This window comes from Cnephaeus nilssonii (assembly GCF_951640355.1).
Source record: "Cnephaeus nilssonii genome assembly, chromosome: 6".
NCBI classification, from domain to species: Eukaryota; Metazoa; Chordata; class Mammalia; order Chiroptera; family Vespertilionidae; genus Cnephaeus; species Cnephaeus nilssonii.
In genome coordinates this window covers 90,521,252-90,548,290 of record NC_137077.1, presented here as the reverse complement: position 1 = coordinate 90,548,290, position 27,039 = coordinate 90,521,252, and the positions used below count along the sequence as shown (strand labels likewise).

General features: G+C 45.9%; 1 protein-coding gene across 1 annotated transcript in view; it reads left to right on the top strand.

The window, feature by feature from the left end:
• Positions 1 to 1,002: 1,002 nt before the first annotated feature.
• Positions 1,003 to 27,039, top strand: part of SLC6A13 (solute carrier family 6 member 13) — a gene marked incomplete at both ends in the record, with an annotated part of 43,995 nt that continues 17,958 nt past the window's right edge. Inside the window, 2 exons of the mRNA XM_079773809.1 lie at positions 1,003 to 1,204; positions 25,962 to 26,096. Coding sequence (XP_079629935.1) covers positions 1,003 to 1,204; positions 25,962 to 26,096 — 337 coding nt within the window. The remainder of the gene's footprint in view (positions 1,205 to 25,961; positions 26,097 to 27,039) is intronic.

Below are 27,039 nucleotides of genomic sequence, written 5' to 3'. Positions count from 1 at the left end.
CAAAAAGAAGAGAGCCCAGAGTTCGTCTTTTCCTTTGGCTGATTTCAGAGAGAGATGGAGGAAGTAGCTGGAAAGATCAGCTCACCTTATTCAGGGTTCCTGGTCCCACTCAACCTCTCTCATTGCTTTGGAAGGAGTTTTTAAAAAAACTGGTTTACGAAATAAAACATGTTCTGTGATAAAAAGTGTAGAAAATATAGATAAGAAAAATTCCTATAATCCAAGGAGAGAAAAAACATTTTTCTGCACATCCTCATCTTGCAATGCATATAAATATAAAATATTTTTCTAGCATAATCATATTGTATGACCTATTTTATAACTGTTTTCATTTCACATCTTATGAACACTTTTCATTCATTACACTTTCTCCTGCAACACAATTTTTAATGATTTCATAGTAGTCCATTGTGTGTATGTAATCAGAATTTATTCATCTATTTACCATTCTTAAACATTTATGTACATTCTAATTTTTTGATGTTAAAAGCAATGAATATCCTTAAGCCAAAATCTTTACCCACAGTCAGAATTATTTTCTTTGAATAAATTCCTGCAACAAAAATTGGTAGTTTTGAGGATTTATAAAAATCCCATCCCTTCAATCATCCCCAGCATACAGAATAGAGAAACTAAAGCTCATGCTAACACAGACACGGGGAGCTGTGGGGTGGCAAGGAGAAGGTAGACCATCTGGAGCCTGTGTGAGTTCTCCCACGTCCACAAATCCCAACCCAAGAGCCTGTGTGGTGGAAGCAGCATCTGTACTTCAGTATCAGCCTTTCCTCCCGGCACAGGAAAGGAACACATATTTTCAGCAGCAGTCACCCAGCCTCTACCCATAAGAGAGGCCAAGGAGGACCTGGGTCTGCAGACAAGGGAGCAGGAAGGCACTCTCTCCCAGTGCCCTTTTTTCCTTGGACATTTGCCGGTGAAGGATGGGGAGCGCTTTCCTCCCAGAGTTCCCAAGTGACAGAGTGCCCTGCTTGTTTTCCAGGTGGGATGGATAGCCGGGTCTCGGGCACAGCCAGTAATGGAGAGACAAAACCCGTGTACCCTGTCGTGGAAAAGGCAGAGGAAGATGGCACCCTGGAACGCGGGCACTGGAACAACAAGATGGAGTTTGTGCTGTCAGTGGCCGGGGAGATCATTGGCCTAGGCAACGTCTGGAGGTTTCCCTATCTCTGCTACAAAAATGGGGGAGGTGAGAGCCACTGCACCACCCACCAACCCTGGAAGGAGGTGTCCCCATCGCCTGCACTTACTGCCCCTCTGAGCGGTCCCAGAGACACATAGAATGCTGGAGTTGGAAAGACCCTTCCTTAGAATTCATTAAGGACACTGCAGGAGCCTGAGACCTAAACACATGGCGACTCTCCCAGGGGGTTCTATTTTAGCATGGCATCACGGAAATAGGAGTGCAGGCTCGGAACCAGATGGACCAGAGTTTGGATTCTGGCTCTGCCACTTACTCTCTGTGTAATCTGGGGCGCATTGCTTGAGTCCTCAGAGCCTCCACTGCTGCACCTGTAAAATGGAATAGTAATACCTGCAAGGTTGCTGTAAGGATTAGAGACAATGTATGCAAATGCTTAACAAATGGTAGCTATGTTGAAGATGATGTGAACACCAAACTGTCCCATGATCTGGAGATTCCTTAGCCATGGCTTTGTGTCTTCCTCTATTCTTCTGGTACCACGGCATCCCTAAGCCATTCACTGCCTAACACCCACCAGTGTCGTAACCTTCGATTCTAGTGTCTCTTCCTTCATATATTTCCCCCTGAAAATGTGTGTGTGTGGGAAGCATGAACTCTAACTTCAGTTCTTTGCTGGCTTCTCATTCCCCTCCATTCTCACCACGGGGGTAACTTTGCTACCCCTACAGCAGTGGTGGTCATTTCCCGACCCTTTCAGGGAATCCCAGCTCGCCTTGGGAAGCCCCAGGGGGCTTTCTCAGGTAATGAAGGTTCTGGGTGAGCAGCGGCTTAGGAAGATTTCCTTGCTGATGGTTGGGCTCCCAGGTCTGGTTTTGAAGTGAGGCTGCAGTCTGAGCTGGAGGAAGGAGAAATGCAGAGGCAGGTCACAGGGGCATATGGTGAGGGGAGTAGTAATTTCATGGGCCACAAGGAGAGTTCCCTAATGCAACACCTACCACCTTGCAGGGTGAGTAGGGGCCTCCAAAATGCATCAAGCTCAGTCTCACAATGGTTTTGGAGAGAGAGAAAACCTACAACACAGAGTGGAGGTGGGAGGAATGGGGAAGAGCACAGAGAGATGCTCGGAGCCCATAGTGTTATTCTCAGGATTGTGGCAATTGGGGGTTGATTGGCTCTGGGATTGGAGGCTAACTTGTATTTTTCCAGAGGGGTGGCGGGACGGGGAGGGAGCTGATATGGCTTTTCTGTTCAGGAATTTCTGGCCAGCAGCCTGAACTCACAGGACTTTGTTCAGTCTGCACTGTGAAGGAAGAACGGAGGGATTTTCACTTTTGATCTAGCCCTGGACACCCCACATGCTTGTTTAGGAACTTAGGCCTGAACACTTTCCCTTCAGAGAATTGGGTGGAGGGAAGGGGCTGGCCAAAGAAGGAGGAGGAGTCTGTGGCCTAAGCTGGGTGTTGAGACTCTCTGGAACCTAGTAACCAGCTTAGCTCTTCACGTGGCAGAAAGCTTAGGCGGTGAGCAGCTTTCCCCAAGCCTCTCTGGAATTGGGTAAAGGTTGGCTTGGGAATTAGCAGAACCGGCATGAAGAGGTGGGAAAGAGTGATTCCCAGGTCTAGTGCGAGACCACAGGGTGAAGAAGGGGAAGCAAAGGGCAGCAGTGAGGAGCAGGGGGGTGGGGGTGGGGTGTGGGGCTCACCCTGCTAGGTTGAGGTCTGGCAGCGTTGGGGTCTGGGCTCTGCCTCGGGGCTCTGGGGTAAGTCTGTGCAGACCTGGGTGGGAATGCAGGCCCAGGAAGAAAAGAGTATCCAGGCCTTCGGTTTTTCACACGGTGCTTGCAGGGGAGGTGGAGGCAGAAGGGTGGCTGCTGTGGCGGCTCCCTCCTGGAGAGAGCCTGCCTTCCAGCACGCAGACCACGATGGACAGTGGAGACATTTCCCTTTATTGGCTCCTACACCACCAGCCACAATCCCTCCCCTTGGTCAAGGGCAGGGCCTTAGGACCCTCTTCTCTTTCCCTGATGAATGACAGCAGCTGGAGGGAAGTGTTCTGAGGGGCTGTGGAGCTAGAGGCCAATGCTTAGCTTTGCTGAAGGGCATGAGTCATCGGGGCCACCTGGTGAATTAATGAAAAGGCACCTTTGCCAAGGTAAGGGGGACTAACCAAGGATACATATGGTCATTAGAGGAACCTAGACATGCCTGTTTTTCTGGTTTTGGGTGCTCCCAGTGGTTTAACCCCTCTGTCATCATTTAACTCCCCGCACCTCCCAAGCAGTACAAGCTCTTACAGAGAATGGGCCCGAGCACTTCTTGTCATCTCCTTGTCTCTTTGTCAATAAGAGACTGAGTCTCTTTTATTTTTTTTCTAATTAATATATATATATATATATATATATATATATATATATATATATATAAAATAAATCTTTATTGTTCAGATTATTACAGGTGTTCCTCTTTCCCCCCCCCCCCACATAGCTCCCCTCCACCTGATTCCCCACTCCACCCCATACCCTTACCCCCCCGCCACTGTCTTCATCCATAGGTGTAAGATTTTTGTCCAATCTCTTCCTGCACCCCTCAGACCCCCTTCCCCCTGAGAATTGTCTGTCGCCTCCCTTTCTATGTCCCTGATTCTATTATATTCACCAGTCCATTCTGTTCTTCAAATTTTTTTATTCACTTGATTTTTAGATTCACTTGTTGGTAGGTATGTATTTGATGTCTTTTTGTTGTTCATAATTTTTACTTTTACCTTTTATTTCTTCTTCCTCTTCTTAAAGAATACCCTTCAGCATTTCATGTAATCCTGGTTTGGTGGTGATGAACTCCCTTAGCTTTTTCTTGTCTGTGAAGCTCTTTGTCTGACCTTCAATTCTGAATGATAGCTTTGCTGGGTAGAGTAATCTTGGTTGTAGGTTCTTGCTGTTCATCACTTTGAATATTTCTTGCCACTCCCGTCTGGCCTGCATAGTTTCTGTTGAGAAATCATCTGACAGTCATATGGGTACTCCCTTGTAGGTAACTAACTGTTTTTCTCTTGCTGCTTTCAAGATTCTCTCTTTGTCTTTTGCCCTTGGCATTTTAATTATGATGTGTCTTGGTGTGGTCCTCTTTGGATTCCTCTTGTTTGGGGTTCTGTGCGCTTCCTGGACTTGTAAGTCTATTTCTTTCACCAGGTGGGGGAAGTTTTCTGTCATTATTTCTTCAAATAGGTTTTCAGTATCTTGCTCTCTCTCTTCTTCAGGCACCCCTAAAATTCGGATGTTGGTATGCTTAAAGCCGTCCCAGAGGCTCCTTACGCTATCCTCACACTTCTGGATTCTTCTTACTTTCCGCCTCTCTGGTTGGGTGTTTTTGCTTCCTCATGTTCCAGATCTTTGGTTTGACTCTTGGGGTACGGTGATCTACAGTTGAGTTTCTGTATATTCTTTATTTCAGACAGTGTATGCATAATTTCTGACTGGTCCTTTTTCATTTTTTTGGTATTCTCATTAAGGTCCTTGAAGGTCTCTTCAAGTTTATCAGTGGTTTTTAGAAGATTCTTGAGTAACCTTATAAATGTGGTTCTGAACACTGTGTCGTCCATTTGTTTACTTTCCTCCATCTCTTCTATTCGTGACATGCTTCGGTGTCTCCACATTTTGGCTGCCTCCCTCTGTTGATGGAGTGGCTTTGTGTGGTCAGTGACCTATAGGGGCCGGTAGCTCAGCTTCCCCAATCTCCCTAGGTGGTCGCTCTTGGTACCCCCCTTTGTGGGCTGAGTGCAAAGTCTTGGTGTTGTTAACCTTTTGCACTCGGATGTCGAGTGTGACTCGACACGATTAGCATTAGAATAAAGGGATCGAGAAAAAAGCAAGTGAGTGCAAAGGGTTAAGCCTTGATTGCTGTTGGTACACTGGGAGGATTTGACCTCCAGGCCAATTGGCTGTGAGGATCAGCTGTGTCTACGCTGGGAGACAGCCTTATTCAACTAGCCTTGCAAAATTGTAAAAGCCTCTGTGCTCAGCTTGGATGGGGCGGAGTTTCAGGGTGGAACCTACAGCCTTGGCTTCCTGTCAGCCCTGCTCTATGAGGTTCCTGGGTCTCAGTGTCCCTCAGTGTCCCTCAGTGTCCCTCTGTACTCCCTGCAAGCACCTCTGAGAGAAAGGCGCCCTGGAGTTTCGCCTGCTGCCAAACAGTCTAGTCTCTCCCCCAATGAATCTGGATTCCCAGATTCTCGCCCGGAACTGGGTTTCAGTGCAGTCGGAACTGGGGCTCAGCGCAGTCCGGAGCTTTTGTCTCCTTCCCACCAGGGCAATCCAGCGGCACAGTCAACAGACCATCCTCTGCGAGCATTCCCGTGCGTGCCTCCGGTGCTCTGCCTTTCGCCGCTTCTCTGAGTTTCTGCCTCACAGCCCAGATTCCCCAAGTATGAGCCTGGCTTCCCAGGGTCTAGCCCAGAACTGGGGTTCAGTGCAGTCGGAGCTGGGGTTCAGCGCCATCTGGAGCTTTTATCTCCTTCCCTACTAGAGAACGCCAGCCAGGCACTCAGCCGCCCCGTCCTCTCGGCTCTGTCCTCCCTGCACACGCGCGCGCCCGTGTCTCCACCCGTGTCTCCGTACCTCAGGCTTTTACAGCTCCTCTGATTTTCCTTGTGGTTTTCTCTTTCCTTCTAGTTGTGGGCGTTTCAGTCAGCCAGCTTTTCTGTGGTTCTGGATGATGTCCGTTTTGACTTTTAGTTGTATTTTTGAAATTGTTGTGCGAGGCTGCAGATTAGGTGTTTACCTATGCCGCCATCTTGGTTTCTCCCTGAGTCTCTTAAAAAAAAAAATTAATTAATTTTGTTAATCCTCACCCAAGGATATTTTTTTATTGATGTTTTTAGAGCGAGTGGAAGGGATGAAGGGAGCAGGCAAAGAGAGAGAGAAAGAGAGACAGAGACACAGAGAAAGAGACATCGATGTGAGACACATGGAAATTAGTTGCCTCCCACATGCACACCAACTGAGGCCAGGGATTGAGCCTGCAACCCAAATAGGTGCTGGGGAATAGAACCTGCAACCCTCCTGTGTGCAGGCCGACATGCTAACCACTGAGCTGCCAGCCAGGGCTATTTTTTTTCTCTTTTAATTTTATGTTTATTATTGAGAGTACTAGAGGCCCGGTGCATGAAAACTTATGCACTGGAAGGGAGGTGTCCCTCAGCCCGGCCTGCCCCCTCTCACAGTCCAGGAGCCCTCAGGGGCGGGAGGCGACCAGGCGATCAGGGGAAGGCGATGCCCCCATCACACCTCTGCTGCTGCCACTGCTGGCAGTGCAAGCCTCGGCCGGCCCTGGTTACCTGAGTCTCGGGCAGCCCTGGGAGGCTGGGCAGCCACCATCCGAGGCTTGCCTGCACCTCGGGCCTTCCCTGGGCAGCTGGGGGGCTGAGGGGATTGGGGGACTCTGGAGGCAGGCACGCAGTGCTGCCCCGGTGGGGCTGAGGGGACTGGGTGCCACCATCTTGTGGCTGTGGGCGCTGCCATCTATGAGGGCATGACAGTCAATTAGCATATTCCCTCCTTATTGGCTGTGGGTGCCACCATCTTTGTGAGAGCATGATGGTCAATTAGCATATTCCCTCTTTATTAGATAGGATTATAGATGTCCCCCCATTTTCCCCCTTTGGCCCCCTCTGACTGGTACCTCTTTATGACAGGACCCTTTGCTGCCACTGTGAGGAAGGAGGGGGAAAAAATGGAGACCATTTAGATTGGTTTGACCCCTTTTCTCCTGGTGGAGTTGTTTTATTTAAACCTGCGGTCCTCAGATTGGGGCTCAGGCTCTCAGCGGGTGAGGGGAATGTTCTGAACAAGTTCTGGAGAAGGATGCTGGGGTGCTGTGGGTGTACTGTGCTCAGGAACGTGTGCTCTCAGCCTGCCTCTGATAGCACCCAGCCCCGTTGTCTAACGTCATAGCTTTAAATAGCTGCTTTTTGTGCTTTGGGGTGAGGATAAGCTAGAGACTTTATTATAATTAATATTTGTTCAGTGGCAAGGTCAGGAATGAAAAATTTCCCAAAATGTAATTTTAGTTCCAAACTAGGAATATAAGTGATGTCTCCGTCTGTTCCCTGAAGCTCTAACATTTGGTAGATTCAATCTGAAGTGAGTTCCAGAGCAGGAAAAGGGCTGAGGCAAGATTATGATCAAAGAACAGGTAAACATTATACATTGTAGCTGTAAACCAGAGAAGCTGAGAAAGTGGTATAAAGGCCATCCTGCCCTGGCCAGGTGGCTCAGTTGGTCGGAGTGTTGTACTGTACACAGAAGGTTGCAGGTTCCATTCCTACTCAAGGTGCGTATGGAAGGCAACAAATGAATGTTTCTCTCTGTCTAAAAAAAAGAAAAAAAGAAAAGAAAAGAAAGAAAGAGAGAAAAGAAAAGAAAGAAAAAAGGAAGCCCATCTGAAATCAGAAGCAACTAGCGGGTTTTTAGGGAGAGAGATGGGAGGGATGCCTGCTCTAATGTCTTAGGCAAACACCCTCCTTCCAGGACCACTGGAAGGATCCACTCGAAGCACCTGCCTCATCCTAATGGCTTTCTAGAGTCTCCAGTCTCAGTCAGGTGCCCCATCACATAGCCAAACACCCTGACCCTGACCTTGTCATTCAGTTACAATTACTGAGTACCTAACATATGCCAGGAATTATTCTATGTGGTTGGGATGCATTTATAAACAAAAAGACCAATTCACTGTCCGTGTGACTTATATTCTAGAAGTCCACACGGAAATAGGAAATAGGAAAGGTATACAGCCTATCAGAAGTTAATGAGAGCTATGGAAAAAGACCAAGTAGAGCTGGGTAAAGGGGATCAAGAGTGTGGCTGGGCTGGTCACGCTGAGAACATTGGAGCAAAGGCTTGCTGTGGGGGGAGAGCTGGCATGTGGTTTGGGGCCAGGGGAGGAGGGAGTGCTTCGAGCAGAGGAAACAGAAGGTTTAATGGCCCTAAAGCAAGAGGCTGACTGGCTTGTTTGAGGAGCTGCAGAGGGGGGAGTAATTAGAAGGTGAGGTCAGAAAAGCAAAGAGAATGAAGTGGCAGATTATGTGGGGCCTTGCCAGCTTTTGTAACACTTTGGCTTTTCCTCAGTGACATGGAGAGTCATAGCAGAGTTTTGAGCAGGACTGGCATGATCTTACATTTTATTTATTTATTCAATTATTTTTATTTATTTATTTTTAACATTTAAGGAACAATATTCTTTTTTCTTTAAAAAATTTTTTTTCATTGATTTCAGAGAGGAAGGGAGAGAGATAGAGAGATAGAAACATCAATGATGAGAGAGAATCATTGATTGGCTGCCTCCTGCACGTCCCCTACTGGAGGGGATCAAGCCCACAACCCAGGCATGTGCCCTTGGCCGGAATTGAACCTGGGACCGTTTAGTCCGCAGGCCAACGCTCTATCCACTGAGCCCAACCGGCTAGGGCATGACCTTACGTTTTAAAATAATCTCTCGGGCTGCTGTGTTGAGAACTAATTATAGGGAAATAAGGGCAGAAGCAGACCACTTTCAGCCGGAAGGCCCATGTTCTGAGACACCCAGGATTTGTGGATTTGAGAAAAGCCAACGAAAGAGACAGAGGAGAAACCAGCAACGGAGGAGGAAAAGCAAGAAAATGAAGTGTTTTGGAGGCAAGCAAAGCAATGCTCGCAGGGAGGAGGGAGAGAGAACTAACCAGATGCCGCAGATAGTTTAAGAAAGCTGAGAAATGAGAATCGATGATTAGATTGAGCTGTGTGACTTCGTAAGACCAGTTACAGTGGAGTGTGGGGCAAAGACTGATTTAAGATCGTGGGAGAGAGAAGAATTGGAAGTAGGAAGTAGGGGTCATTTAGGCAAAACTCAGGAGTAGGTGAAGTTTGTCTCTTCTCAGGGTAGTCTTCCTCCTGGGGGGAAGTAAGCCAGTCTGAGTGCTGTGCTACATAGCGGTAACCGCGTGCCCTGCGTGTCCGGCGGTGGTGGGGACGGGTCATGACTGAGGAAGTTGCTGCGAAGCTGCACATTTGAATTATTTTCCTTGCCCTCCACCCTCATCTCCCTGGAGGGAAAAGCAAACATCATCTTCCACCAGGGCCTGTCCCCCTAAAGCTCCGGCCATAGGGATGGGGAGACTGGATCACTTGAGGCCCGCCGTGGGAATGGTGGTAGGAGAGGGTTTAGGCAAGACGATTTGAATCTGCCAGGAGGGAATTTAAATTACTTGCCTGCCAATCTCAGTTCAGACAAAAGCAAATCATCTGCCAATTATTTTATACTGAATTTCTTAGTCCAGGTTGCTAAAAACCAGTGGCAGACATCACCTGTGCTGAGAATCTTTTGTTTTTGCAAGTCATAGACCGCCAGCTGGAGACCACCTGAGGTTAGGACAGGTGCTCCCCTCTTCCTTACCCCACTTCCCACCCTGCCCTCTCATCTTCAGTCCCTGAACACCCAGGGCCTGGGTGCTTCGGAACATGGGCCTGTCAGCAGGAACCTCTCTAGCTCCTTGGATCCTGGCTGCCAGCTGACTGAGTTCTTCAACACCCAGAATGGACCACCACAGAATGGACCCCAGCCGGACCTCTCAGAACTAGGGCTCTGGAGGGTAAGGACTGTGCGGGAAGGGCATCAACAGAGCAAACCTCAGCTCTCACTGGAGGGAGAGCGAGCCTAGGGACACCACTGTAAAGGGGACTAAATGACACCTGGCATCGGGGGACACTGTGCTCCTTGATGCTGTTTGTAGATGCTAAAGAACAAAGGGAAGCAAGGAGCACGTTTCTTTCTGTAAGAGTAATAGTAGCATGCGACAATTTGGTGCCACGTTGAGTTAATTACTAATGCTCAGTATTGGACAGACTAGTGTAGATTACAGCATAAATGATGTACGCTCATTGTTGTGTTGCTCATGTGGACTATCATCAGTTTATGGCTTTAAAAATGTCACCTGGAACATTACAGGTGACACTACATAGTGTGCTTTTGAGAAGGGTAGCCCGCAGAATGATGCCTTTCTAGGATGGGCATGTGGTCTCTCCCATCCCATGGGGAAGAGTGCCAGGGCCTTTTAGAATTTGGGAAGAAGATGAACATGGTGGATAGGGGGGAGCAGCAGGTAGCTGTGAATGCCAACCTCTATCTCCAGTACTAACTCCATCTTTCAGTGGTGGTGACTGGGAAAAAGCCAGAGTGTCTCAAAGGACTCCATGGTCTGCACTTGGGTCCCTCTAGGGCTCCATCCTGCCCCTCTCTCCTTCCCCACTTTCAGGGCCAGTGGCTTTGCTTGGTAGGTGTGGACCTTGTCCCCTGGGGCAGGTTGCCCAGGTGCTCAAGGAGGCAGAGGAGTAGGGGAGCAGAACCGACCACAGGACCCACGGCAGCTAAACACTGGCTCGGCTTCTTGGGAATGAGCAGGTAGCATAAAGATGTAGAGAAAGGGCTTGTGTTGGGCTGAAAACTCACCTCTCTCTCGTCTTTCTCTGCAGTGTTTCCAACTCTTAGCAGTAACTGTTCATATCATCCACTATGTTATCTCTTCCCTAATTTCCCCCTCCTGCCTTGAATGATTTATATACTTATCAGACTAAATTGTTTATGATTTTAATTCCTTTGCCCTTGTGGTAACTAAGTGCTTCCCTCAGTGCCTGAATTATGGGTGCAGAGGCAGAGATATGGGCAGTTAAGAACTAGTGAACTCTACTCCCATAGACTTTTAAACAGTTTTATATTAAGGTATAATTGACTTACAATAAATTGTACATATTTAAACTGTACAATTTGTACAAAAGTATTGACACATGTATACACCCTTGAAACCATTACCACAGTCAAGGTAATGCACATATCCACCACTCCCCCATATTTCCTCCTGTCCATTTCTCCCACCTCTGACCTCTGCTACCCTATCCCAATGTCACCACAGACCTGATTTTTGAACTATACATATATATCTCACTGTCATTTTAATTTCCATTTCTCTAATGGCTAATGATGTTGAACATCTTTTCATGTGCTTTTATGAACCCACATCTTCTTTGGTGAAAACCTGTTCAAATCTTTTGACCTTTAAAAAATGGTTATTTGTTTTCTTACTATTGAATTTTGAGACTTTTTAAATATTCTGGATACAAGTTCCTTATCAAATATGCATTTTGAAAATATTTTTTCTCATTCTGTCTTCTTTTTTCATATTATGAAAACAATATATTTCAGTTTCAAAGATTTGACAAGTTTTATAGAGTGTCTTTCATCATTAGATGAAAAATTTCAAACTTCACAATCTTCTGCCAGGTAGGACTGGATGTCACTCACTGGTCTGAGGCCGAACCCATTTCTAGGCATGTCATGGTGGCATGTAATGGTGGGATGGTAAAACGTGCAGTCAGGTCTTGTACACTGACTGTTATATCTGTAGTGTTGTGGATGATAGAAGGGACATTCCATTTTCTTACAAGCAGAGAAGTAACGGCAGAGCTGACTGCTAGAAGATGGTGTAACTTCCTTTTCTGAAAGTTTTTCCCTCAATACTTATTTTTTCCTGAGTTGTTTCTGAAGATGGGACTATCTTTTCTAAGCTGTTAAGCACTTCTGGTTCGCACAAATGTCCTGTCTCATATACCCGGCTGTTCTGTATACCGAGTTGCTTGGCAGCATGAATACTGTTTTGCTGCTAATAAGATCGCTGTTTAAATGAACACCACTATCTGCAGTTCAACTTGCAGACGATCAATAAATTTCAACAGAAGGCTGAAAAGAACCCTCTGTGTCACTGTAGGTTTTTTTCTGAGATAAGGGATTCTCCTGCACAAAATTGAGGTCTTCGTTGGTGGTTCCCGCTTAATATCAAGCGCATCTTCAGAGGCTGCTGGCTCGGTCCGAAGTTTCACTGTTGACCTTAGTTGGGTTGCAGCGCCATCATCATACACCTGTCTGACATTAGTGGTGTTCTGCTGCTGCGAACTTGAAGAAACTCTGGAATCTCTTCTGAGGTCTCGTGCTAGTAACTGCCAGGGGTGACGGTGCAGTGTCCTGCCGTCTCTCATCTCCCCAACTGACTGCTCTTGTTTGAAGGCACATTACTATAGAATATGCTGGTGTCAGAGGACTGTAGACTCGAGGGGATAGTTGTAATGGAGTAAAGTTTATCTGGTACACCATGGAGCTATAGGTGAATTGAATTGTACTGTTCCCTGACACAGGGACAGGTCCTGACTTTTGTTGGTCACCATCACCATAATGTAATCAGGACGTTCTTCATTGAACCATGGCAGATGCAAATGCCAGAAGACCTCAAACATCCCGTATGCAACATAATTCAACATAAGCTCCTAATTCTTGCAATTTTCCCTATTGGCACCCCGGATCTCGCAGATGATCTCGGTGCCCATCTCCAGGGCTGCGAGCTCAGCACGGCTGCGTGGTGCTTCGCTTAGCCCAGCCTCAGCCCGCTCCCCGCAGGCCAGCAGCCACAACTGCTGCCACTTCTGGCTCGGTTTTTCTTTTTTCTTTCTTTCTTTCTCTCTCCTTTTTTTTTTTTTTTTAAATATATTTTTATTGATTTCAGAGAGAGGAAGGGAGAGAGAAAGAGAGAGCTTGAAAGATCAATGATGAGAGAGAATCATTACAGTAATCAGCTGCCTCCTGCACGCTCCCTACTGGGGATAGAGCCTGCGACCCAGGCACACGCCCTTGACCGGAATCGAACCTGGGACCCTTCAGTCCACAGGCCAAGGCTCTATCCATTGAGCCAAACTGACTAGGGCTGGCTCTGTTTTTCTTAACAGCGTCTTTGGAAGTGTAGAAATTTAAAATTTTGTTAAGTCCAGTTTAATCAGTTTATTCTTCTATGAATCACGTTTTTGGTGTCACAGGAAAGGAATCTTTGCTTACCCAAGCTCTTTTTTCCCCCTAGAAATGTCATAGTTTTAGGTCTTACATTTAGCTCTATACAATAATGAAGATATGGATCAAAGTTCATTTTTTTTGAGTTCATGAATATCCACTTTTCCAGCATCATTTATGGAAAAGATTATCTCCCCCCCTCTCCCATTAATTGCCTTTACAACTTCTTGAAAATCAGTTGTCCAGCTCTGGCTGGTTTGGCTCAGTGGATAGAGCATTGGCCTGTGGACCCCCGGTTGGATTCTAGTCAAGGGCATGTACCTCGGTTTTGGGGTCCCAGCCCTGGTCGGGGGCATGCCGGAGGCAACCAATCGATGTGTCTTTCTCACATCGGTGTTTCTCTCTGTCTCTCCCTCTCCCTTCCACTCTCTCAAAAAAAGAAAAAATAAATAAATGGGAAAAATATCCTCGGGTGAGGATTAAAAAAAGAAATCAGTTGTCCATATACGTTTGGGTGTGTTGTTGGACTGTATTCTGTTCTATTGAATTGTTTATTTGACACCTATACCATACTGTCTTGATTACTATAGCTTTATAATAATATGAAAATAAGGTAGAGTTAAGCCTAAAACTTAGTTCTTCTTCTTCATAGTTGTTTGGCTATTTTATTTCCTTTGCATTTTCATATGAATTTTAGAATCGGTTTGTCAATTTCTGCAAAAAAGTGTTCTGGAATTTTGACTGGGATTACAGTGAATCTATAGATCACCATGGGAACAACTGACATCCAAGTAACATAGAGTCTTCTGACCCAGGAATAGAAGGGAACTATGCCTCACGATTTATTTAGGTCTTTAATTTTCTCTCAGCAATGGTTTGCAGTTGTGAGTGTACATATCTCAATCTCACATCTTTTGCCAGATTTGATCCTGATGCTGTTATGAATGGTATTATTTCTTAAACTGAATTTATCATGTTTTGGTTGCTAGTATATAGACATACAATGGACTTCTGTATGCTGATCTTGCATCCTGCAACCTTGCTAAATTAACTTTTGATTCTACCAGCTCTTTGGTACATTTCAAAGGATTTTTCCTTTCTTTTTAAAAACACTTCATTGAGAAATGATTGACACAAAAAAAAGCTGTGCATATTTAATGTACACAACTTGATGAGTTTGGAGGTAATATCTATCATCTCCAAAAGTTTGTTTGCCCTCTTTTATTTTTAGCCTCACCTAAGGATATGTTTTGTTTTTAATTGATTTTTAGAGGGAGGAAGGATGAGAAAGAAATATGGATGTGAGAGAGAAACATGGATGTGAGAAAAAAACATGGATGTGAGAGAGAAACATCTATTGGTTGCTTCCCATATGCACCCTGTACCAGGGATCTAACCCACAACCTAGGAATGTGCCCTGACCGGGAAGTGAACCCAAAACCTTTTGGTGCACAGGATGATGCTCTAATTAACTGAGCCACCCGGCCAGGCCCTATCTGCCCTCTTTTAATTTTTTTTGGTGATAAGAACACAACATAAGATTTACGTTCTTGGTAAATTTTTAAGGAAACAATGCAATATTGTTAACTATAGGCACTATGGTATATAGCAGATCTCTAGGACTTACTCATTTGCATAACTGAAACTTTGCACCCTTTGACCAATGCCTGGCTCTCTGTTTCCCCCTTTCTCAGCCTCTGGTAACCACCATTCTCCTCTTGTTTCTATGAGTTTGACTACTTTTTTTTTATTTTTTAAATAAAAAGAGAGAGGGATAGAGAGATAGAAACATCAATGATGAGAGAGAATCATTGATTGGCTGCCTCCTGCACACCCCCTACTAGGGATCGCGCCTACAACCCAGGCATGTGCCCTTGGCCGTAACCCAACCTGGGACCCTTCAGTCCGCAGGCTGACTCTCTATCCACTGAGCCAAACTGGCTAGGGCAAGTTTGAGTATTTTAGATTCCAAAGGACTTTATACATAGACTAGGGGCCCAGTGCACGAATTTGTGCACCTTGAAAGGAACTGTGGGCCGCAAGGCTGCGGTGGGTACAGGGGTGGGTCTCGGCCCATCCTCCGCACCTCTGCCCTGTCCCACCTGCTGCGGCCCTGGTCCCCTCTCTACTGGCAGCCTTACTCCCGTGCCATTGCTCCCACACGCTGACAGCACTGGCCCTGCTCACACCCGCTGACAGTGCAGAGCAAGTGGGGCTAGCGCCAGCAGCCAGTGCAAGCAGCGGCTCTGGAGCCAGCTGTGGGTGTGAGTGGGGCCAGCACTGGCAGTGGGTGAGAGCAGCAGCTGCTGGCCCCGATCGCCCTTCAGGAGCAGGGGAAGGTAGAGAAACTCTGAGGGACGAGATTGGGGCTGGCAGCTGCCGCTCTCATTTGCTGATGGCGCCAAGTGATTAGGGCTGGTGCCGGGCACCGGCAGCAGGTGCAAGCGCAGGGCAGGGCTGTGGCTTGCAGGAGCAAAGAATTTTCAGTAACCACCAGAGGCTTGCCCCTATGACAGCGACCAGCGCTCCACCTGCCCCCTCTCACCTGCTCCACCATCCCACCGTGGCCAACGCCTGCCATGTTCTGCGCGCACCCCCTGGTGGCCAGCGCATGTCATAGCGACCAGTTGTTTGGTTGTTCATTTGTTCTGCTGTTCGGTCTATTTGCATATTAGGATTTTATATATATAGATTATTATGTCATTTGAGAATAAAGCAGTTTTATTTCTTTTCCAATCTGAATAACTTTTAATTCCTTCCTTGTCTTTTTGCCTTGGCTAGAGTCAATATTTATAGAAACAATGTTGAATAGAAGTGGTAAGAATAGACATCTTTGTCTTTTTCTTGATTTTAAGAGTTAAGCAGTCACTCACCATTAAGCATGATGTTATCTGTAGTTTTTTTTGTAGATTCCCTTTATCAGGTTGAGGAATTTCCCTTCTACTCAACAATAGAATCTGTACTGATGATACCTCACTCATTTCTCATACAGGTAATTTGTGTCTCCTAGAAGTTTATCAATATTATTGATTCTCTCAAAGAAGCATTTTTTTCATTGATTTTCTCTGTATTTTTCTGGTTTTCTATTTTATTGATTTCCACTCTGATTTTATTATTTCCTTCGACTTACTTAGAGTTTCATTTGCTGTTATTTTTCTCATTATTAAGGTGGAAGCTGAAATCATTGTTTTGAGACTTATTTTATAATAACACTAGAAGCCCGGTGCACGAAATTCGTGCACGGCGGGCGGTTGTCCCTCAACCCAGCCTGTACTCTCTCCAATCTGGGACTCCTGGAGGGATGTCCGACTGCCCGTTAAGGCCCGATCCTGGTGGGATCGGGCCTAAACGGGCAGTCGGACATCCCTCTCACAATCCAGGTCTGCTGGCTCCCAACTGCTTGCCTGCCTGCCTTCCTGATTGCCCCTAACTTCTTCTGCCTGCCAGCCTGATCACCCCCTAACAACTCCGCTGCCAGCCTGGTTGATGCTTAACTGCTCCCCTGCCAGCCTGTTTGCCCCCAACTTCCCTCCTCTGCCAGCCTGGTCACCCCTAACTGCCCTCTCCTGCAGGGTTGATCACCTCCAATTGCCCTCCCTTGCAAGCCTGGTCCCTCTCAACTGCCCTCCCTTGCAGGCCGGGTGCCTCCCAACTGCCCTCCCCTGCTGGCCATCTTGTAGTGGCCATCTTGTGTCCACATGGGGGCAGGATCTTTGACCACATGGGGGCAGCTATATTGTGTGTTGCAGTGATGATCAATCTGTATATTACTCTTTTATTAGAGAAGATAGAGGCCTGGTGCACGGGTGGGGGCCAGCTGGTTTGCCCTGAAGGGTGTCCCGGATCAGGGTGGGGTTCTCTTGGGGCGTGGGGTGGCCTGAGCGAGGGGCCTGTGCTGGTTTGCAGGCGGGCCACGCCCCCTGGCAACCTAAGCGGAGGCCATGGTATCTGGGATTTATTTTCCTTCTACAATTGAAACTTTGTAGCCTGGAGCAGAGCCAAGCCTGCTGTTCCCTCCGGGGCGGCAGCCATCTCTGTGGCAGTTAATTCACCTTCTACAGTTGAAACTTTGTTGCCTTAAGCGGGTAGGCCGGCCAGGGTGTGCTTTAAAGCTTTGCTTCCCCTGTTGCCGCCGGCAACCCTGGCCTGCTCTCTCAAGCTCCATTCTGTTGCCATTTGTTTGAATTTGTTTACCTTCTATAATTGAAACTTTGTAGCTTGAGTGGAGGCTTAGGCCTGCAACGGCTATGGAAAGCTTGGCTTGCTCTGTTACCTGGGAAACCTTGCTGTCTGTGGCTGTAGCCATCTTGGTTTGGGTTAATTTGCATATTCGCCCTGATTGGTTGGTGGGCGTGGCTCGGCTGGTGGGCGTGGCTTATGTAGCGGAGTGATGGTTAATTTGCATATTACCATTTTATTAGAGAAGATTTGGTGCTATAAATTCTCCCTCTAAGTACTGCTTTAGCATCATCCCACAAGTTTTGATATGTTGTGTTTTCATTTCATTTGATTTAAAATACTTTCTTATTTTCCTTTTGATTAGCTCTTTGTCACTTGGGTTATTTAGAAGTGTGTTACTTCATTTCTAAATATTGGGGAAATTTCCAAGTGTATTTGTCTTATTGATTCCTAATTTAGTCAGAGAACATACTTTATATGACTTGAATCCTTTGAAACTTATTGAAATTTGTTTTGTGGGACCCCTCGGGGGATGTAGTAGTGCACAAAGCAGCAGGCCACTGGGGAGGATCCTGAGCCCGGGCCAGGCGCATGCCGCTCCCACTCATCCTGACCCTGCTGTGCCTGCCGCCACTGCTTGGTAGTGCTGCCACGGAGGTGGGAGAGGCTCGCGCCACCGCAGCTGCGCTCGCCAGCTGTGAGCCTGGTGTCTGGCTCCCGTCAGTCAGCTCAGCGGCACTCCTGCTGTGGGAGTGCACTGATCACCGGGGGGCAGCTCCTATGTTGAGCATCTGCCTCCTGATGGTCAGTGTGAGTCATAACGACTGGTCAAACAGTCAACCAGTTGAACGGTTGACCTGTCGCTTAGGGTTTTATATATACAGATTTACTAGAGGCCCAATGCATGGATTCGTGCACTGGTGGGGTCCCTCGGCCTGGCCTGCGAGGATCGGGCTGAAACCGGCCCAGTGGATGGATTCATCCAGGGCATGTCCGGCTCATCTCGCCCAGTACTGATCGGCTGGACCCTAGCAGCAAGCTAACCTACCAGTTGGAGCGTCTGTCCCCTGGTGTTCAGTGTGCGTCATAGCGACTGGTCGAATGGTCGAACGAACAGTTGGACACTTAGCATATTAGGCTTTTATTATATAGGATTTTTTAAAAACCAATCTGACAATCTCTACCCTTTATTTTGGATATTTAGACTACTTTCATTTAAATGCACTTATCCAGCTCTGACCAGTTTGGCTTAGTGGATAGAGATCATTCCACGGACTGAAGGGTCCTAGGTTTGTTTCCACCGGCAATCAATCAGTGTCTCTCTCTCATGCCAATTTTTCTCTTTCTCCCTCCCTTCCAAATTAAAATAAATAAATAAATAAATAAATAAATAAATAAATAAATAAATGCAGTTATCCATATAGTTAAGTTTAAATTTTTAAACATTTTATTTTTTTCAATTACAGTTTACACTCAATAGTATTTTATTTTAGATCCAGGGTTACAGCATAGTGGTTAAACAAATTATCAAGTGATTCCCCAGATAATTTTAGTACCCACCTGGCACCATACATGGTTATTACACTATCATTGACTGTATTCCCTATGCTATGCATTGCATCCCCATAACTATTTTGTAATTACCAATTTGTTAGCTAAGTTTAAATTTGTCATTTTACTATTTGTTTTCTATTTGTTCCATTAGTCCTTTCTTTCCCTTTTCCTCTCTTCCTGCCTTCTTTTAGATCAGTGATTTAGATCAGTGATTCAGTGTACCTTTGTCGTCTCATGACAGACATAAACTAATTACTAAGATTCTACAGCACACTAAAAAATATATTTTTGCCCTAGCTGGTTTGGCTTGGTGGCTAGAGCGTTGGCCTGTGAACTGAAGGTTCCTGGGTTCAATTCCGGTCAAGGGCGCATGCCTGGGCTGTGGGCTCGATCCCCAGTGTGGGGCATGCAGGAGGCAGCTGATCAATGATTCTCTCTCATCATTGATGTTTCTATCTCTCTCTTCCTCTCCCTTCCTCTCTGAAAATCAATAAAAAATATTTTTTAAAAATATATTTTTGGTCGATCTGACAAAATAAATAGATGTACTTTTGACTCATTCACATCAGATGGCTATTGTTGTCATTTTTTTATTTGACAACCTAAGGGGAAAGAGGTCAGTGTCCCTGACTAAATAGTCAGGTATTGCATGTTATTTTTTTTTTTAAGACAGTGTAATTTATTTATTTTTTATTGATTCTTTACAGAGAGGAAGGGAGAGGGATAGAAAGCCAGAAACATCAATCAGCTGCCTCCTGCACACTCCCCACTGGGTATGTGCCTGCAACCAAGGTACATGCCCTTGACTGGAATCGAACCTGGGACCCTTGAGTCTGTAGGCCGATGCTCTATCCACTGAGCCAAACTGGTTAGGGCGTATTGCATGTTTTAAACATTCTTGTGGCACACTGGTTGAAAATTGCTATTTTAGATTAATTAGATATTTTTTATTTTTCTATTGTCAACTTTCTTCCTTGTTGGCTTATTAGCTATCCCTTTTTGTTGTGTTAGTTTAGTGATTGCTATAGGTTTTGTAATATGCATCTTTAACTTACCACAGTTTACCTTCCAATGATATACCACTTTACAAATAAGAATCTCACAATAATACACTTCCATTTCTCTCCTGACCTTTGTGCTCTTGTTGTTACATATTTTACTTTTTCATATGTTATAAACTCCACAGTATGTTGTTATTATTTTTGTTTAATAAAATAGATTTGAATAATAACAAAAATTCTTACATATTTACCTATGTATATAGTTATCATTTCTAATATTCATCATTCCTTTGTGTAGATTCATATTTCTCTGTGGCATTGTTTCCCACTGCCTGAAGGACTTTCTTTAACATTTCTTCTAGTGCAGATCTGCTTACTGGTGATGGAGTCTTTCTGGTTTTGCATGTCTTAGGAAGCATTTTTTTCATTTCCACTTTTGAACATTATACTTATTGGATATAGAATCCTAACTTGACAATTTTTTCCTTTAGAACTTTAACAAATGTGCTCCCTCATCACTACCTTCTCACTTGCATTGCTTCCAATGAGAAATATGATGTCTTCCTTATCTTTGTTCTTCTCTGCATATGTCCTCCCACCCTTTTGGTTCCTTTTAAGATTTCTTGTAAAAAACTCTTAATTGCTGGTTTAAATAATTTGACTATAATGCCCCATGTTCACATTTCTTATTTAGGGGCTCAATGGGCTTCTTGGATCTGTGGATTTATAGTTTTCATCAAATTTGGAAAAGTTTCAACCATTATTTCTTCAAAAAAATTTTGGCCCCTCTCTTTTGTCTCCTTCAGAGCTTCAATTATAAGTATATCAGGCTGCTTAAAGTTATCCCACAGTTCACTGATGCCTGCTTTTTTGTTTTATTCTCTTTTTCCTCTGTGTTTTATTTTGGATAATTTCTTCTGTGGGTCAAGTTCTGCTATGTCTAATCTCCCATTATTCCTATCCACTGTATTTTTCTTCTTTTTAAAAAACCCTCACCGAGGATATGTTTTTATTGATTTGAGAGAGAGAAGAAGGCAGAGGGAGAGAGAAAGAGAGAAACATCCATCAGTTCTTGCCTCACGCATGTGCCCCCACCAGGGATCCAACCTGCAACCTGGGTATGTGCCCTAACTGGGAATAGAAACTGTGACCCTTCCTTGCACAGGATGACACACTAACCACTTAGCAACACTGATCAGGGCCATTTTATTTTTCATCTCATGCATTTTGAGGTTTATTTCTAGAAGTTTGATTTGGATCTTTCGATATCTTTATTAGAGAATACTTTTTGAGCACATGGAACACAATTATAATAACTACTAGAGGCCCGGTGCATGAAATTCATGCACAGGTACAGTCCATAGGCCTGGCCTGCGATCAGGACCATCTTCCCTGGCTGCCTGCAGTCGGCTCCACCCCCCACTGCCATCCACTCCAGTTCCCCTTTTGCCATCGGGCGATCGGAGCCTGCTGGCTAGGGAAAGGGACTGAGAGGTGGTCAGTGCGCCTCATAGTGACTGGTCAAATGGTCATTCTGGTCGTTCCACCATTAGGGTCAATTTGTATATTACCCTTTTATTATATAGGACTAGAGGCCCGGTGCACGAAATTTGTGCACGGGGGTGGTGGTGGGGGGTGTGCCTCAGCCCAGCCTACACCCTCTCCAATCTGGGACATCCCTCTCACAATCCAGGACTGCTGGCTCCCAACTGCTCTCCTGCCTGCCTTCCTGATTTCCCCTAATCGCTTCTGCCTGCCAGCCTGATCACCCCCTAACCACTCCCATGCCAGCCTGATTGATGTCTAACTGATCCCCTGACAGCCTGTTTGCCCCCAACTTCCCTCCTCTGCCGGCCTGGTCACCCCTAACTGCCCTCCCCTGCAGGCTTGATCGCCTCCAACTGCCCTTCCTTGCAGGACTGGTCCCTCTCAACTGTCCTCCCCTGCTGGCCATCTTGTGGTGGCCATCTTGTGTCCACATGGGGGCAGGATCTTTGACCACATGAGGGCATTCATATTGTGTGTTGGAGTGATGGTCAATCTGCATATTAGTCTTTTATTAGATAGGATAGAGGCCTGGTGCAGGGGTGGGGGCCAGCTGGTTTGCCCTGAAGGGTGTCCCGGATCAGGGTGGGGGTTCCCTTGGGGCGTGGGGAGGCCTAAGCGAGGGGCCTGTGGTGGTTTGCAGGCCAGCCACGCCCCCTGGCGACTCAAGTGGAGGCCCTGGTATCTGGAATTTATTTACCTTCTACAATTGAAACTTTGTAGCCTGGAGTGGAGCCAAGCCTCCTGCTCCTTGGCCAGCAGCCGTTTCTGTTGGGGTTTGTGTATATCTTCTATAATTGAAACTTTGTAGCCTTAAGCGGAGGCCTGGGCCGGCCAGGGTGTGCAGAAAGCGGGGGGGCAACCCTAGCCTCCTGCTCTTTCCAGCTCCGTGGCTGCTGCCATTTCTGTTTGGATTTGTTTACCCTCTATAATTGAAACTTTGTAGCCTTGAGTGGAGGCTTAGGCCGGGAATGGCAGGCGGAAAGCTTGGCTTCATCCATTGCCTGGGAAACCCAAGCCTCCCTTCTGCTCTCTGTGGCTGTAGCCATGTTGGTTGGGTTTATTTGCATACTCACTCTGATTGGCTGGTGGGCGTGGCTGGTGGGCATGGCTTGTGCATGTAGCGGAGTGATGGTTAATTTGCATATTACTCTTTTATAAGGTAGGATGGTATCTTAATGTCCTCATTTACTTATTCTAACATCTGTGCAAGTCATGGGTTGGCTTCTATTGATTGATCTATCTACTAATTATGCGTAATATTTTCCTGGTAATTTTTAAAAAATAAATCTTTATTGTTCAGATTATTACAGTTGTTCCTCTTTTTCCCCCCATAGCTCCCCACCACCAGGTTCCCACCCCATCCCATGCCCTTACCCCTCCCCCACCCCCACTGTCCACGTTCATAGGTATAAGATTTTTGTCCAATCTCTTCCCACACTCCCACACCCCCTTCCCCCTGAGAATTGTCAGTCCACTCCCTTTCTATGCCTCTGATTCTATTATATTCACCAGTTTATTCTGTTCATCAGATTTTTTATTCACTTGATTTTTAGATTCACTTGTTGATAGATATGTATTTGTTGTTCATAGTTTTTACCTTTACCTTTTTCTTCTTCTTCCTCTTCTTAAAGAATACCTTTCAGCATTTCATATAATACTGGTTTGGCGGTGATGAACTCTTTTAGCTTTTTCTTATCTGTGAAGCTCTTTATCTGACCTTCAATTCTGAATGATAACTTTGCTGGGTAGAGTAATCTTGGTTGTAGGTTCTTGCTGTTCATCACTTTGAATATTTCTTGCCGCTCCCTTCTGGCCTGCATAGTTTCTGTTGAGAAATCAACTGACAGTCATATGGGTACTCCCTTGTAGGTAACTAACTGTTTTTCTCTTGCTGCTTTTAAGATTCTCTCTTTGTCTTTTGCTCTTGGCATTTTAATTATGATGTGTCTTGGTGTGGTTCTCTTTGGATTCCTGTTGTTTGAGGTTCTCTGAGCTTCCTGGACTTGTAAGTCTATTTCTTTCACCAGGTGGGGGAAGTTTTCTGTCATTATTTCTTCAAATAGGTTTTCAATATCTTGCTCTCTCTCTTCTTCTGGCACCCCTATAATTTGGATGTTGGTATGCTTAAAGTTGTCCCAGAGGCTCCTTATACTATCTTCATATTTTTGGATTCTTTTTTCTTTTTGCTTTTCCGGTTTGGTGTTTCTTGCTTCTTTTTATTTCAAATCTTTGACTTGATTCTTGCAATCCTCTAGTCTGCTATTGGATCTCTGTATATTATTCTTTATTTCAGTCAGTGTATGCTTAATTTCTAGTTGGTCCTTTTTCATATCCTCAAGGGTCTCACTAAATTTATCAGTGGTTTTTCGAAGATTATTGAAAAACCTTATAATTGTGGTTTTGAACTCTATATCCAGTAGTTTGCTTTCCTCCATTTCTTTCATTTGTGACCTCTTTCTTTGTCTCCGCATTTTGGCTGCTTCCCTGAGTTGATAGAGTGGCTTGGTGTGCTAGATGTCCCATAGGTCCCAGTGGCTCAGCCTCCCTAATTACCTGAGGTGGACACTCTTGGTGCACCCCTTTGTGGGCTGTGTGCACAGTCTTGTTGTAGTTAAACCTTGATTGTTGTTGGTATCACTGGGAGGAATTGACCTCCAAGCCAATTGGTTGTGAGGATCAGCTGTGTCTACGGTGGGAGAACTTCTGTGCTGGAGACACCCTTATGAGGCAAGACTTGCTTCAGTGGGGCTTTAGTGCTCACTGAGTCTGCCCCTTGAGTGTGTCCCTTATGGATCTGAGGAATTGTAATCTGGATGGTCCCACTCTGACCACTGGGTACATTGTCTCTTGGATCTCCAAGGAGGTGCAAATTTAGCCTCTGCCAGAGGCCACCCAGCAGGAGCTATGGAGAGACCTGCAGATTCCTCTTCTTTGTTTGGGGTTTGGAGGTGCCCAGATGAGGCCAAGCTGTGAAGCAATGCAAGCTGCTGTGGGGCCTTGGGCTTTCTTTTGGAAGTTCTGGGGCTCTCTGACCCAGCTGCAGTTTGTTAGGTAATTTTATTTATTTATTTATTTTTGGTGTTGTTTTTTTTTTGTTGTTGTTGTTAGGTAATTTTAGGTTGCAAAGGGCCAGGACATTCATATGCATAAGCCTCTGCACACAGCTTGGGTGGGGTGGGGTCTCAGGGAATCAACAGGGTGGAGCAAACAGCTATGGCTGATCCTCAGCCCTGCCCTAAGAGGCCCCTGGGTCTCAGTGTCCCTTGGTAATCACTGCAAGCACCTCTGATCAAAAGCCTCCCTCGAGTTCTGCCAGACAGTCCAGTTTCTCCGCATATGAGTCTGGGTCCCCAGAGTCTTGCTCGGAACTGGAGTTCAGAGCAGTCGGGAGCTTGTGTCTCCCTCCATATTGAAAAGGACAACCGCGTCCTCCATTGCCAGCCCTTTCCATGCATGCGCATGTGCCTCCGTTCCTCTGCACTTTACTTCTGCACCTCCTCTGAGTCTCAGTGTGCTTTTCTCTTTCCTTCTAGTTGTAGAATTTCCACTCAGCCAACCTTCCTGTGGATCTGGATGATGTCCATTTTGTCTTTTAGTTGTAGTTTTGAAGTGGTTGTGCAAGGCAGTAATTTCAGGTGTTTACCTATGCCGCCATCTTGGTTTCCTGTTTTCCTGGTAATTTTTGATTGGATGTCAGACCTGGTGATTTTTGCCTTACTGGTTGCTGAGTATTTTTGTATTTTTATAAATATTCTTGAGCTTTTTCCTGGGATCAGTGAAGTTATTTCATCCTTTGGGTTTTGCTTTTAAGATTTGTTAGACAGAACTAGAGTTGTGTTCAATCTAGGACTAATTATGCCCACAACTGAGGAAATGCCTTCTCTTCCCAATGCCCTGAGTCCTGAGATTATTCAGTGTGGTTGGTGGGAACAGTCTCTCTTCCAAGCCCCATGTGAGCACCATAATCTCAATCTTTTGAATGTTTTTTCCCCCTTCACCTTGGGTGGTTTCCTCACACATAAGTGCTGACCAGTACTCAGTTGAAAGCTAGAAGGGGACCCTCTGCAGATATTTGGATTTCCTGCTCTGTGCAGGTCTCTCTTCTCTGGTACTCTATGAACTCCCCTGTCTACTTTGCCAGCAGATAAAGGTCCCTGGTGGAGAAAATGTTAGCACTTCTAGTATCAGTAGACTTATCTCATCCAATGATTATGAAAACAAAAGCAGAAAGGGTTACTAAAGGGAAATTTTATTTCAGCCCCCTTAAAGTTCATATTTAACTCTAAGAGCAATCATTTTCTTGAAAATAATTAAAGTCCTTGGGCTGTATTAATGCTCCTGGACATTCATCATTCAGTGAACTCCTTGTAATTGCCACAGGTTATGTGTTATTTAGGCAATAATTGATGTTCATCAGGGAGCAAAACTTGGTAGGTATAGATTGAAACTTCAAAGTGAAAAAAAAGGGACTGGTTAGGTTCTAGATAACTTGGTGACAGTAGATCCCTGCTATGGTTCCAGACAACTGGACAGATTCCTCCTGCAGTGTTTCATGACCCCCCACCCCTGGGATGCTGATGGGCAGTATGGGGTGGAAATTGGAAAAGATGAATGTGGACCATAAGGAGACTAGTGCTAGGTAATGGACAGCCTGTTTCCTACCCACAGGTGCTTTTTTCATCCCCTACCTCATCTTCCTTTTCACCTGTGGCATTCCTATCTTCCTTTTGGAGACAGCACTGGGCCAGTACACTAGCCAGGGAGGAATCACAGCTTGGAGGAAGATCTGCCCCATCTTTGAGGGTGAGTAGCTGTGTTTTGATTCCGGGGTATCTGCATTGGGGATAATAAATCTATTTGAAATGATTGAGTGGTTTAGCAACCATGCTGATTGAGATAAGATTCTGTGTTGTTATGTTAAACCCTCCATTTATGGGCCCAGTACTGAGCTATGGAGAAGATGGTGATGAGGATGGGATAAATAAGTAGAGTGCAGAGCTATTTTAGTTATATATTTAAAGTATATACTAATATATATAACAATGATTTTATATTTTCAAAATATATGTAATCAATTACAAAACATTTTAAAAGAGAATTTTAAATGGGAAAATATTATAATAACTAGAGGCCCGGTGCACAAAATTCGTGCATGGAGGGGGGTGTCCCTCAGCCCAGCCTGCACCCTCTCCAATCTGGGACCCCTCGAGAGATGTCTGATTGTCCGTTTAGGCCCAATCCTCTCACAATCCAGGACTGCTGGCTCCCAACCGCTTGCCTGCCTGCCTGCCTGATTGCCCCTAACTGCTTCTTCCTGCCAGCCTGATCACCCTCTAACCACTCCCCTGCCAGCCTGATCGATGCCTAACTGCTCCCCTGCCAGCCCGATTGCCCTTAACTGCCCTCTCCCGCAGGCCTGGTCACCCCTAACTGTCCTCCCCTGCAGGCCTGGTCACCCCCAACTGCCTTCCCCTGTAAGCCTGGTCCCCCCCAACTGCCCTCCCCTGCAGGTCTGGTCACCCCTAACTGCCCTCCACTGCTGGCCTGGTTGCTCCCAACTGCCTTCCCTTGCAGGCCTGGTTGCCTCTAACTGCCCTCCCTGCCAGCCCAGTCACCCCTAACTGCCCTCCCCTGCCAGCCTGGTCACCCCTAACTGCCCTCCCCTGCCAGCCTGGTCACCCCTAACTGCCCTCCCCTGCCAGCCTGGTCACCCCTAACTGCCCTCCCCTGCCAGCCTGGTCACCCC